This window comes from Pristis pectinata, chromosome 26 (assembly GCF_009764475.1).
Source record: "Pristis pectinata isolate sPriPec2 chromosome 26, sPriPec2.1.pri, whole genome shotgun sequence".
Lineage (NCBI taxonomy): Eukaryota > Metazoa > Chordata > Chondrichthyes > Rhinopristiformes > Pristidae > Pristis > Pristis pectinata.
Window position 1 is genome coordinate 13,770,380 of NC_067430.1, and position 13,458 is coordinate 13,783,837.

The window sequence follows — 13,458 nt, forward strand, 5'->3', positions numbered from 1 at the left end:
TATAGGAGAGACACATGATTGCTCTGGAGCAGATGCAGAGATAAATTTTTTTTTTCCATGGGATTTCTTTTTCTATATTCTACAGCTGTATCTAAAACTAGAGGGCATAAACTTAGGGTAAGGGGTAAGAGGTTTAGATGGGATCTGAAGAAGAACTTTTTCACCCAGAGAGCCTGTTTCTGTGCAGTATGACTCTATGATTCCAATAATTTAATTAATAAAGAACAGGCCATTAGGCCTAACAATCCTGTGACTTGTTCTTTGTTCAGGCCATTACAATTTCTCTCAATCCCTGTCTCCCTAAAGGTGTGCATTTACCCCTTCAACCCATAAGTGCTGCTTACTACAAAACTTGTTAGGCATTCCATTACTCTTTGACAAAATATTTGGTCGAGTTCCCTTATTAATCCTAACTTCCAAGTTTTTAAACTTGTCACCTCAGTATTTCAATCATCACAATTCTGAATGAGGCTAAAACTCCTGTTGTTGACAATTTAAGCAAGCCAAACCAAAAGCAAATCACAAAATGCTGGAGGAACTCAGCAGGTCATGTAGCTTCCATTGGAGGGAAATGGACAGTCAATGTTTCAGGTCAAGATCCTTCAACAGGACTGGAAAGAGAGGAGATGGCCAGTATCAGAAGGTGGGCGGAAGGGGTGGAGCAAGAGCTGGCAGGTGATAGGTGAATCCAGGTGAGAGGGGAATGATAGGTAGGTGAAGGAAGGGGAGAGTAGGAATGATGTAAGAAGCTGGAAGGTGATAGGTGGAAGTGTGACAAAGGGCTGAAGAAGATGGAATCTGACGGGAAGACAATGGACCACGGAACAAAGGGAAGGATGTGAGGAGGGAACTGGAGGGAGGAATGTGTGGGTGATGTAAACACTCCCCTCTGTCCCCGCTCTTTTTTCTTCCCCTTATCCCACCAGCCCTGTCACACCCTCTCTTTCCTTTTCCCCTGCCCTCTTGTTCTGCCCATCACCTCCTCCCCTATCAGATGCCACATCCTCCAGTGTGTGTGTTGTTTTTTGTGATATTCAGATGCTTTAAAGGCTGAAGAGTTATGGGATTAGTGTAGATAGGTTTCATAGTCGGCATGGACAAGATAAGCCAAAAGGGCCCGTTTCTGTCCTGTATGATCCTATGATTATGTGAAATTGTATGGGCCTAGAAATTAATCAGTACAATGTACTGACACTTTTTTTTATTGGGCAATTAGTACTACTGACGGCAAATGAATTTATAGGCAATAGTATTGAAAATCATGTTTGTCTCCTCCACCAACATAAGTGAAATGAATTTCGGGGACTGAGTTATTAGCATGACTGCCCTGACTGAGTTGTAGATTGGTGGAGAGGCTTCATGACACCCCAACAGAACAGCCTAGAGAAGGTCAGTTCAGTACCTGCCAAAGAAGTTATTGGGGGCATTTCAGCAAACAATCCTCATCCAGGATGTGACCTTTGTACGCTCATTTTAACCATCCCCCCTTTCTGCCATCACTTCCCACAAGTAAACCTGAAATATACCCAGTGCATGGATAAGACTTTATTTGCTTTTTGAACTGCATTTTGAAGGCACCTGTTGAATTTTGCCCACATTGGAATAATTAAAAAAAGCAAATAAACTGCAAAAAAAAGTACAACAGTGGAAAGCATATTACCTGATTATTGGTGTCTTTATGAAGAAGTAGAAGTAGACTCATATCTGGATTTAGGCAGGTGTAAAGTTTGTAAACTTATTCCATTGGATTATTTAAAGCAAAAGGGCAAGTTTAGGACTGACATCAAAAAATACTTTACACACTGAGCAACAAACACATGAAATGGCCTTTGGGTCAGGTTGTGAAGGTAAATACTTTGGAATCATTTAAGAAACATTAAGTTTTCGGGGAGCTTTAGGTTGTTGTTGGCAGAATGAATGAAATCAGGTGGGTGACACATCTGTGATAGAATGGTTTGTCAACACTCATAAAGTTAGTAAAGTTATGGGAGGCTCTACCTCAATACAAAATGCTACCTTAAGGAATGGAAGGGGGAAAGATAATTGGTTTGAATAATAGTTTGATATAAGTATTAGCTTAGTCTATTGGTATTAAAGTGGCCTAAGAAAATTTCCACTTAACTTTACATTTGAGTGATGCACATTTGATTCAAATTGCTCCCATTGACAATGACATACCTGTAATTACATGGACTTCTTTCTAGTGCTGTGTAGTTTAATGAGTTCTCTGTGCATCCCATCTAAAAGTGTGTATCTTGTGAATATTTCTCCGTATTCAGAAACACATGATACAAATATTTTGTCCATCCCATGTACACTAAAGTTCAGGCAGCAATACTGGATATCCAATGCTGTTTTCCTTTTTGGGATCAGGCTAGAATGTTAGGATAACGGGTCTTCATTGTTCTAAACTCTGTTTTTCATAGAGATTTGGGATTGAAAGGTTGTTAATGATTTGCAAAAATTTTGTTGGCAGCACTTTAATTACCTAATGTGCCATACTCAAGTGTAGGACATGACCACGTGGTACAAGAGGGTTGGAGTTATTAGCAGCAGTGACTGGAAAGCTTTACCACTGATTACTGCTATGCTAGTGTCTTTATATTGGAGTAACACAGTAATATCATGACAGCAGCTCTTGTCTTTATTTTGTATTATGAAAAGAAATAGTGTGAAGATCTTAATATTTGAAAGAGAAGGGGTTTCAAGATAATGGTTGGATCTTGAGAGAATCTGGATCATGAATGCTGGAGCTATTTGTGTCTTAAGTTGGACGGCATTGGGAAGAGAAAAATAATTTAACATTTTGAGTAACATTCTGACCCTTCCTCAGGCTAGCACAATCAGGCTGGAGAAGCCCCTTTTTGCCTTAATGAACAGTCCCAGTGAAAGTAACAAATTCAAGTCTAGAACTGAAGATAGATTAGCTGTGAAGTAGAATGGAGACACAAGAGAGACTGCAGATGCTGGAAATCTGGAGCAATGCACACAAAATGCTGGAGGAAATCAGCAGGTCAGGCAGCATCAATGGAGGGAGATGAACAGTCAACATTTCAGGCAGAGGCCCTTCATCAAGACTGGAAAGGAAGAGGGCAGAAGCCAGAATAAAAGGGTGGGGGAGGAGCACGGGTAGGTAGGTAGGTGGGGGCCAGAAGGTTAAAAGGGAATGATGTGAGAAGCTGGGAGGTGATAGGTGGAAGAGGCAAAGGGCTGAAGAAGAAGGAATCTAGTGGGGGAGGACAGTAAACCATGGAATAAAGGGAAGAAGGTGGGCAGGTTGTGATGGTGGGGTAGGGTAAAGAGAAGGGGTGAAGGGGACCCTCAGTGCTCTCAGTTCCTTAGCCTCCATCGCATCTGTTCTCGTGATGAGGCTTTCCATTCCAGGACATGTTTGCCTTCCCCTTGCTGTTGTTCAGTTTAAAACTTGGAGATTGTAGGCTGGTGAGACAAACATGTACAAATGTACAATAAATCATCTATCTATGACAGTGAGTTGCTGGGCATAAAAGGACGATGAAGAGCCCACATTTAATCTCAGTCTATGCTGGCTGTTGGTGCCAGTCAGAGTGGCAGTTGAGGACTTGCAATTGATCTCAACACCCTTTGTTTTTGGAGGAAGGCCATTAGCTGGAGCTCCTGCCTCTGATCATGATCACCATTTGGTAATCCCTGCTGGAAAATGCCTGTGTGTGTGGATATTGGATGAGAACAAACTGTGCTAAGATGTGTTAATTGTTTTTAGTCAAATGTTCACCATCTAGACTTGCATATGAAGAATGTCCAATGATAACAGTGTCCTTTGAAGCTGTATTCCAGCAGTATATGACATTGTTTAACAAAAGTGGTGCAGAGGGTGGAAACTGGGCAAAAGGAGGAAGAGAAATAAGCATAGTTCAGACTACTTGTCTGACACCTGTGCAACTGATATTGATCATCTGCCTTTCATTCATTTTTTTAGGATTAACAATTTAGAAGAGGAGAACAAACAACTTCAAGATGAGACAGTGAAGTTGAGTGACCGGCTTGGGTCGTTGGAGAACTCCCTGAGAATAATTAAGACGGTACATGACACAGAGTAAGCTGGATAGTGCTGTTTGCACTATCCAACAATTTCACTTATTTTCTTTCTATTCCAATAAGACCTGTGATCTACATCGCATGAAGGTTGGCTGCCTTGAACAGCCTTTGGTGGCTTTCCAATGTCATAGAATCAGTGGAATCTTACCCAGTATGAGCAGTTTGAAGGGGGAAAATCCCACAATTCTTCATGTGTGCCTAGTTAGTGAATGCTGAATGGTGACTTTAAACGCAGGTGGCACAACAGCCAAAACATTCCACTCTCTCTACTTGTACACATAGACGCTGACAGATCTGCTGTTTTGAATCTAAAGGCTAGTGCTTAATAGCAAATCAAGCTGTTATATACAGTAAATATAGTTCTTTTTTAAAACCATGCACCATCATAGAAATCAAACCTAAAAGTATCATTAATACTCTGACAATGCTCAAATAAAACCACTGTTTGACATTTGATCATCATAAAATAGTCACCAGACAATATGATATAAAACTAAGTATCTATAAATTGGCTGTGAAAAATGCAACAGAATATCAGATAATATGGTTAAATTTCATACATCAACTTCTTTTGTATGGTTCTATGAATTGAAATAGAGTAATTACTGATATCTTGGAGCTCTCAACACCATGCATGCTTATGACATGTATGTGTCCTGTATTTACAGTTGCCACTGAATGTTATATTAGTGCTGCTAAATACTGTAGAGTGAACAACAGCCAAGTTGTTCGATGCATCTCCCTGAACCATGAAAGTAATTCCACAATACTTTTAGAAACTTGCTTACAAATTCTGTTGGAAACCAATTTTTTTATATTTCAGCTCTATGACTTAGATTTTTTTTCCCAGAGTGGAACACAAATTGCAATCATTTCTGGTCATATCATTCCATTGTGGAAATGTAATCAGTGACTACCTGGCACACGTTACTCATTGCACCAATTATCCATTTTCCATCTCAGGTGCACAACTAATGTTGTCATTCCCCATGCAGCATTAAGGAAATTAGTCCATATCGTTGGGAGGGCAAGTGTTGTTGGGCAGGCTCAAAACAACAAGGTTTTAATAACACTTTTTTTTATTTGCAGCAGTGTGATTTAAAGGGCTTGACCCTGAGCGTGTCTCAGCTTGGTACTAGGAACTGGACTTGGATATGTCCCCGTACCTGCTTTTCTTCTGTCCTCCCCACCATACCTCACCCCATCTCAATATCCATGGCTGAGCAACAACCCACCAATCTCACAATCAAGACCCCATGCCTTGATCACTCCCCCAAGCCCTGGACCATGCTGTCAAACACTTACCTTTCTAACTCTTTGTGGGATTCCAATACAACAGCTGCTGTTTTTCTTTTACGCTTTGCAGCTGCACAGCAAGAGGAATAAAATGTGTAAGGACCGTTTCATTAGGCTGATCTCAATTGAAATGGGTTAACAAAAGACGTATGCATGGCACTGGACTCATTTAAAAACAGTTCTATGCCATGCCTAGGAAATGATAGCATTGGTATTATGAACAAAGGGCTGCAGTATTTATGCCAATCATAGGATGCTAATATGATTAATGGTATAGTGGGAACACCTCTCCTTTGTTGTCATGAGCTTTACATTTTGTCTGTACTTTCCTAATAGGACCCTGGCAAGTTTCCGCACCATGACGGTTTATCTGTATCCTTTGCTGATGAGCCTTGCAAGTTTCTGTACAGTGACACTTCTGTAACAAATGGCAACTTCCTATCTTCAACACGGTACTATGAATAAATACGAATATTATTTTAACTGTTAGTTTCCATCCCTTCCTAATGGCTAACAGGCCTATGAGCCACATGCTTAGTCCGTACAATGCATTAGCATAGTCTGCAAAGCATCACAACTAATCCAGTCTCCTTCTGGCATGTGTACCTTTTCGCAGGGATCACTGAGTAATGGTCATGAAGTGGGACATTGACTGATCTTTTTTTAAGATCAATTGTAGCTTCTCAATTATTAATTCCCAATTTAATCCATGGATTTTCAGAAGTAATTATACTCCTAACAAAAGTGAAGACAATTGCGCCATTTCTCAGTGCACTGACTTTCCAACTAGAGAACTGGAAACTCAAACATTGAAGGATACTCTGAGTTATTTATAAGGTGGAAAATTAATTCCTTCCACTACCATACCTCACTCACCATCCAACAGTTTGGTGTGCAGGTGGATCACAATGACCAACAAAGTCCCAAGTTTACTCCTTGATCTTTGCTGAATTAAAGGGCAGTGGACTTGATCTCATTACCTCTGAACTAGAAAAAGGGATGCATGCACACGTGTGTGAGGATTAATCATGGTTGTGACTTGCCAACTCCCACATAAAAAGATTATTACTGAATATATTTTCTTGTAGTCTCCTGGTACAAATATAACAAGTAGCCTCCTAGTGGCAACACTAAAGACAAAGCTATGAAGAAACTTGTTCCCATTGATCCAGGATCTGAACTAATTACTTCTGTCTCCCTTTATTTTCCTCCAAGTCCTTGCTGTGACCTCTTCCCATGATTCATCCCCTTCCTGCAACTTGATAGTATCATCTATTATTTACCTCCCTTAGCATGGACACTATTAAACCCTCAAACAACATCAATAAAAACAGATTATCTATTGCTGTTCCAAGAGCTTATCGTGCACAAATTGGATAGCATGTGGCTATACTTAAAAGCCATTGGTTGTGAAGCCCTTTGGGAGGTCTTGAGATCATGAAAGATGCTATGCTAATGAATCTGCTTTCTTCTTTTAAAAATGTCTTATCCTTTCATAATTGCATGATTTCTTGCAGCCCTAGAATCGCTTCAAGAACATCATGTTCCTCTATGTCTGGCCTTATGCTCTATCGTCCCCATCATAAATCACTTGCCCTTTCCTTCTTCTTTAAGACCCTCTATAAGCCCTGTAATCTTTGACTTAGCTTTTAGTCACCCTTCTAAAATATCCTTCAATGCTTCCATTTTTTAATACCTCTATAAAGTATCCTGGAACTTTTTTTACATTAAAGGTGGTATATCTGTGCAAATGTTTATACTTGTTTTTGTTGTAATCATTGTATTCTTCTTTTCTTCCAGTGAAACACCATCACCTAGTGGTAGTAACAATCTTGGTAATTTAGACAGCATCCGACGTGGCAAGACAATGGGTGTTCTGATGCTACAAAATCCTCATATACTCCATCCAGGCCGTACCAGTCAGATGTGGGCTACCTGAACTTATCAAGCTGTTCACGGTTCAGGGACCAGGATGATACCGAAGTCTAGGCAGTGATGATGTGTGATCTGAAGTTGACTGAGACAGAAGTAGATCTGAGTACAATTTAAGTGGATCCTGATGGGTGCTACTCAAAGAAAATTCGAAGACTGAATGATCCACGAGGTGTTTCTATCTGGAGTTAAAGTAATGCTGGTAACGGAGCCAGGGACATACTGATTCAACATGCAGCAAACTGTTGTCTTTGTCACGTTGCCTAACAGGAATATTAACACATCTTTCTCTGGATGAGTAGTGATAGATTGGCTGCAATACCTGTCTTGGCACTGGTCCAGCTATTGCATTTACAAGCACACGAACGCTGGAATTGTACCAGTATTTCAAATGTCATGGGTACAGGTTGGGCATGTAAAACACTGTGGTTCTGTGGTACTAATGTCCCCAATCCTCTCCCAGTGTAAAAATGAACTTTGGTGCTGCTATCCACTTTGAACAATGCAAAGAAAGAGTTCATTTGTATGAGTAATTGGTTTTGCCAGGATGTAATTTAAATTCCTTATTTGTGCTAAGTTTTGCAATGGTACTTGTAAAGTAATTTTATTTCAGTAAATTTCCACAGTTTAGAAAACATTAAGGCATTAGTATTAGAAAATAGTACTAGTAATTAAGATGATAAAGCTCCATGTTGAGACTACTTGCTCAACCTAATGCCTTCTTGCACTGCCTTAGTGCCAGATTGCTTTCTCCTGAGGTTTTGAATTGAATACAATTACTTCTGGCCTGATTGCTTGGTGGATAAAGCATGAGAGAGAGTCGTGTTGAAGAAGGGATTGAAGAAGGAGAGCAAATAATTGCACTAGAAACATATTTATGGACCTCTAAAATGTGTCAGGTAATTTCTAACTTAACTCCCAACAGATGACACTAAAAAATGGGAACGCAAGCATGCAGAAATGAAGGAGAGTAACACTGTTTCAGTACTGGCTAATGTTCTCCTCTGAAGTAATGTTGCCTTTTCCATATTCATGGCAAACCAGCAGTCACAGCTTTTGAAGTGATTTAAGGAGATGATGCATTGGCACTACCAGTAAAACAGGTAGTGCAATGCAGGTTTATCCTTCGAAGTAAGTTCCCTTCTCAGTTGTGCCTTGGGTGGGGTAGAGTAGTAGTAGTAGTGGAGTTTTGATAATTCCCCGAAGGACAGTCTGAGGGAGGAGTCACCCAAGACTGTTTCTCACATGTCTCCAAGTAGGACAAGAGCAGCACTGGCAGAGACCCCAGAGTAGGTCTCCACTCATGGACTGGTGCTTGGAATGCAGGAATTTCTAAATGAAAAGGAGAAAAACATAATTTAAAATAAATGGACCAAACAATGTGAGATTGGAACTCTGTTAATTTAGCAGTTGGGTACTAAGGCAACTCTCCAACTAACTGCCATTAATCTAGATTTGATACACTTTGTCTCATCTTGTCCAAGCAAGAAATAATGACTTTCATATTCAAGTATATCTGTTACTGATACTAGAAGTCAGTTTCTACACATTGGGTTGAGGGAACTTACGGATTTGGTGTCTACATTTCTTTGTTATGTTGTTCTGTTATGTTATATTGTTCACTATGCTTCCTATGTAATGGAGTGACCCAGCTGGAGTTTGCCAAGCTGGAACTAATGATCTGCACCATCATCTGCTGCAAGGATGCTGTCTTTGCAGCAGAGTTTGGAACAGTCATGCTTACTATTGCGTTCTTCAAAACTCACTGTACATGGCACTCTTGTGCAGCTGATTGTTGTCTCTGCTCATGACCTGGTTGAGCCAGATCATTTGCTTCCTGTACTAACATGGATTCCACATCTGGTGTGTGCGCTGGTCATAGTGCTTTGGTGCTGGTGATTTTGTCAGACCTTTTACTTCCTATTATGCTGTGGGAAAAGCGAAATCAGGAGGACTTAAAAAAAAAGGGACATGAGGTAGCTTTAGCAGATAAGGAGAGTCCTCAGAGATTCCATAAGTATTTTAAGAGCAAAAGCGTAACTAGGGAGAGAATAGGGCTCCTTTAAGATCAGTGTGTGGTTGTGTGTGTGTGGAGCCACAGGAGATGGGCAATGTCTTAAATGAATATTTCTCATAGAGAAGGTTATGGAATTTGAGGAGGAGAATAATGATGTCTTGAAACATATCCACATTACAAAGAGGAGGTGCTGGCGGTCTTAAAGCGTATAAAGGTGGATAAATCCCCGGGACCTGACCAAGTGTATCCTAGGATATTGTGGGAAGCAAGGAAAGAAATTGCTGGAGTCCTGGCAAAGATATTTGTATCATCATTAGCCACGGGTGAGGTACTGCGAAGGCTGGAGGGTGGCTGATGTTGTGCCTTTATTTAAGAAAGGCTGCAAGGATAAACCAGGAATTACAGGTGATGAGCCTACATCAGTGGTGGGAAAATTACTGGAGGGATTCTGAGAGACAAGATCTGCCTGAATTTGGAAAGACAAGGACTGATTAGGGATAGTCAGCATGGCTTTATGTGGAGGAGATCGTGTCTCACGAATTTGATTGAGTCTTTGAAGAGGTGAGCAAGAGGATTGTGAGGGTAGGATGTTAGATGTTGTCCACTTGGACTTTAGCAAGGCCTTTGACAAGGTCCCACATGATAGGCTGGTCTGGAAGGTTAGATCACATGGGATCCAAGACGAGCTAGCCAATTGGATACAAAATTGGATTAGTGGAATGAGGCCAGGGTGGTGGTAGTGAAAGGTTGTTTCTCATATTGGAGGCCTGTGACCGGTGGTGTGCTGCAGGGATCATTGCTGGGTCCCCTGTTGTTTCTCATAGATGAGAATGTAGTTGGCATAGTTAGTAAATTTGTGAGTGACATGAAAATTGATCATATAGTGAACTATGAAGAAGGTTATCTAAGATTACAACAGGGTCTAGATCAAGTGGACCAAGGAATAACAGATGTAATTTAGCTCGTACAAGTGCAAAGTGTTGCATTTTGGGAAGTTAAATCAGGGCAGGACTTGCACAGTAAACAGAAGGGTGCTGGAGAGTGTTGTAGAACAGAGGGAGACGTAGGGGTACAAGTACATTGTTCCCTGAAAGTGGCAACAAAGGTAAACAGGGTGTGAAGAAGACATTTGGCACACTTGCCTTCATTGGACAGGGTATCAAGTATAAGAGTTGGGACATCATGATACAACTGTACAAGACATTGGTGAGACAATACTTAAGAGTATTGTGTACAATTCTGGTTGCCTGGGTATAGGAAGGATGTTGTTAAGCTGGAAAGGGTGCAGAAAAGATTCACAACCATATTAATGGGACAGGAGGCCTTGAGTTATAAGGAGAGACTGGATAGGCTTGGGCTTCTTTCAACTGGAGTGAAGGAGGCTGAGGGGTGACCTTAGAGATTTTAAGATCATGAGGGTTATGGATAAGGTGAATGGTTGCAGTTTTTTTACAAGGGTAGGAGGGCCTAAAACTAGGTTGCATAGATTTAAGGTGAGAGCAGAAAAATTTAAAGGGGTCTGAGGGGCCAAACTTTTCACACACAGGGTGGTGGGTATGTAAAGTGAGATGCCAGAGGAAGTGGTAGAGGCAGCTACAACACTCAAAGACATTTGGACAGGTACATGGATAGGAATGGTTTAGAGAGATATGAGCTAAATGCAGGTAAACGGGGCTAGCTCAGGTAGGCAAATTGGTTGGCATGGACGAGTTGAGCCCAAGAGCCTGTTTCCCTGCTGTATAACTCTATGACTCTAGATGGCATCATTGCAGGCAGTTAAGGCTTTTAATATGGTAATGACAAAAGGAGCACAGCACCTCTAATGTGGTATTTTGTAGGCAGTTTGATATGCCACCGTCCCTGTCTCCCCTTTGTCTTGTCCAGTGTTTTACTTGTAGATGAGTAAAAGTTAGGGTAACTCACTTTAAGCATGCTGAAGGTTCTTTACTAGTACTGGTATCACCATTTACAGTTGCTGGATCTGGGGCAACACCCACAAAATACTGGAGGAACTCAGCAGGTCAGGCAGCATCTAGGGAGGGAAATATAGGGTCCCTGATGAAGGGTCTCGATACAAAACATCGACTGTTTATTTCCCTCATAGATGCTGCCTGACCTGCTGAGTACCTCCAGCATTTTGTGTGTGTTGCTCCAGATTTGAGCATCTGCAGAATCTCTTGTGTCTCTGTTTTGCTGCTCCACTGCGAAGTCTCTTTGAGGTATGCCTATCCTGAAGAAGTTTTCCTCCTCTCTTCGATGGGAGCTCTGTGAGGCCCCCTCTCACTACTCCCCCTTTGTGATCACTGCTGCTCTCCAGCTGAGTCTTAATGAAGGGTCTTGACCCGAAACGTCGACTGTGTATTTCCCTCCATAGATGCTGCTGACCTGCTGAGTTCCTCCAGCATTTTGTGCGTATTGTTCATCATTTACTGTGATACCTAGATCACAGAATGACTTAAAGTTGCTTAACTGGCAGCCATTCACTTTTATTTCCGCTGGTGATAGAGACCTTGGGTTTCTTTACAGATGTCAACAAAGAGTCCAGCATGGACAAAGGAATTCAGTAAATCATTATAAGCCAATCTCGGAATGGATGCCAAATGATGAGTCATTAGCATTCAGTAGATCCTTTACATCACTTTGTTGGGATTTGCTTTTGACCTCGAATCTGTGGAGGCTTAGAAGTCCATCATCAAACTCTTGTCAAGATGCCATCTCTGGTGGTAATGCAAGTACTGACCTCAAGCACTTCAGCAAGAACAGAGTAAATAAGAAGTATTAAGTCAAAATAGAAAATCCTGGAAACATTCAGCAGGTAAGGCAATACCTGTGAAAAGACAAACAGATTTAAATGTTTCAGGTCTGAGACCCTTTGTCAGAATTGGGAAAGAGAGAAAAGAAGTCAGCTTTTAATTGCGGAGAAGGTGGGAGAGGGATGGATAGGACAAAGTAATATCTCTGATGGGATAAACCAATGGGTTAGTAGTAGTTTGCTTCTTTGTCTGTGTTATGATTTGATAGTAATGTGGCTGTGGGACATGCCCAACAGGCCAGGTCTGTACTAATGGAGAGAGAACAACAGCCAAAATCACAGATGAATGACTGGCAGCATTGACCAATTCTTGATATAGACGGAAAGAAAGAACGAGTTACCTAAAGTTGGAGAATTTGATATTGAGTCTGGAAGGCTGCAATGTGCCCAGGCATAAGAGATATTAAAATTGATTTTTAAAATCAAACCACTTAAGGAATGTTAAAAGTTAAATAAACGAAAATCATGAAAGAAGAAGAAAAGAGTGGGGATATTGGGTTAGAGCAGGTTGAGTGACGAGATCTTAAATTTTACATCTTTGTTCTTATAATGTATTTATACATCATTTTTATTTGTGTCTATTTTTTATACAGAAACCTTTTTAGATGAGGTTGAAATTCCATTTTCTATTCTGATTTATATGTAGATTCACAAACGAGATGGCAAATAAATAGGAGAGAGTCTAACTTTATTTAGTCGAAGATTTAGAAATTTATGTTATAGATGATTAATGTGCAAACACCTAACCACTGATTTTTTTTTCCCAATTTTCTGTTTTCTGATTTAACTGGTTAGGATTGAACTTCAAATGCACTTGCACAGTTTGGCATTTATATGTGTTACTTTTATTACAATGTAATGTCAGTTTATTTTAATTTGATAGCCCAGGTGCTTCGGTTTCTCGATGTCTCACGTTTCTCAGGGCCTCATGTCAGTGATGTGGATGCCTAATTAGTCACACAGGAACCTGGTATGTCTGGCGCAAGCACTTCTTGTGTTATTTACCCAAGTTGACCTATGATGTCTGTCAGAAGAAATGGATAAAGTCAGTGATTGACAACTTTGATAAATAGAACATTGTCAGTAGGAACTGTGGATGGATGATAAGTGTTCAGTTAAATTTTTCTGGATAGAAAATTGACAGCTGCCTATAATTAGAGCAAGTCTGAGCTGATGAATCTTTATTCAGAAAACACACTAATAAGACTTAGAAGGTATAAAACTTCCAGAACACAGTATTAAAGAGGACTAATCAGTTGAGTAATCTTGAAAGCACTCCATTAAGAACAGATATGCAGCTGATTGCATTGAAGCATGATGAGGA

At 40.6% G+C, this 13,458-nt stretch overlaps 1 protein-coding gene across 1 annotated transcript in view; it reads left to right on the forward strand.

Moving 5' to 3' along the window:
• Window positions 1–9,715, forward strand: part of ccdc30 (coiled-coil domain containing 30) — a 97,412-nt gene extending 87,697 nt beyond the window's left edge. The window contains exons 26-28 of the mRNA XM_052039460.1: window positions 3,959–4,061; window positions 5,710–5,825; window positions 7,174–9,715. Coding sequence (XP_051895420.1) covers window positions 3,959–4,061; window positions 5,710–5,825; window positions 7,174–7,312 — 358 coding nt within the window. The 3' untranslated portion in view covers window positions 7,313–9,715. The remainder of the gene's footprint in view (window positions 1–3,958; window positions 4,062–5,709; window positions 5,826–7,173) is intronic.
• The last annotated feature ends 3,743 nt before the right edge of the window (window positions 9,716–13,458 follow it).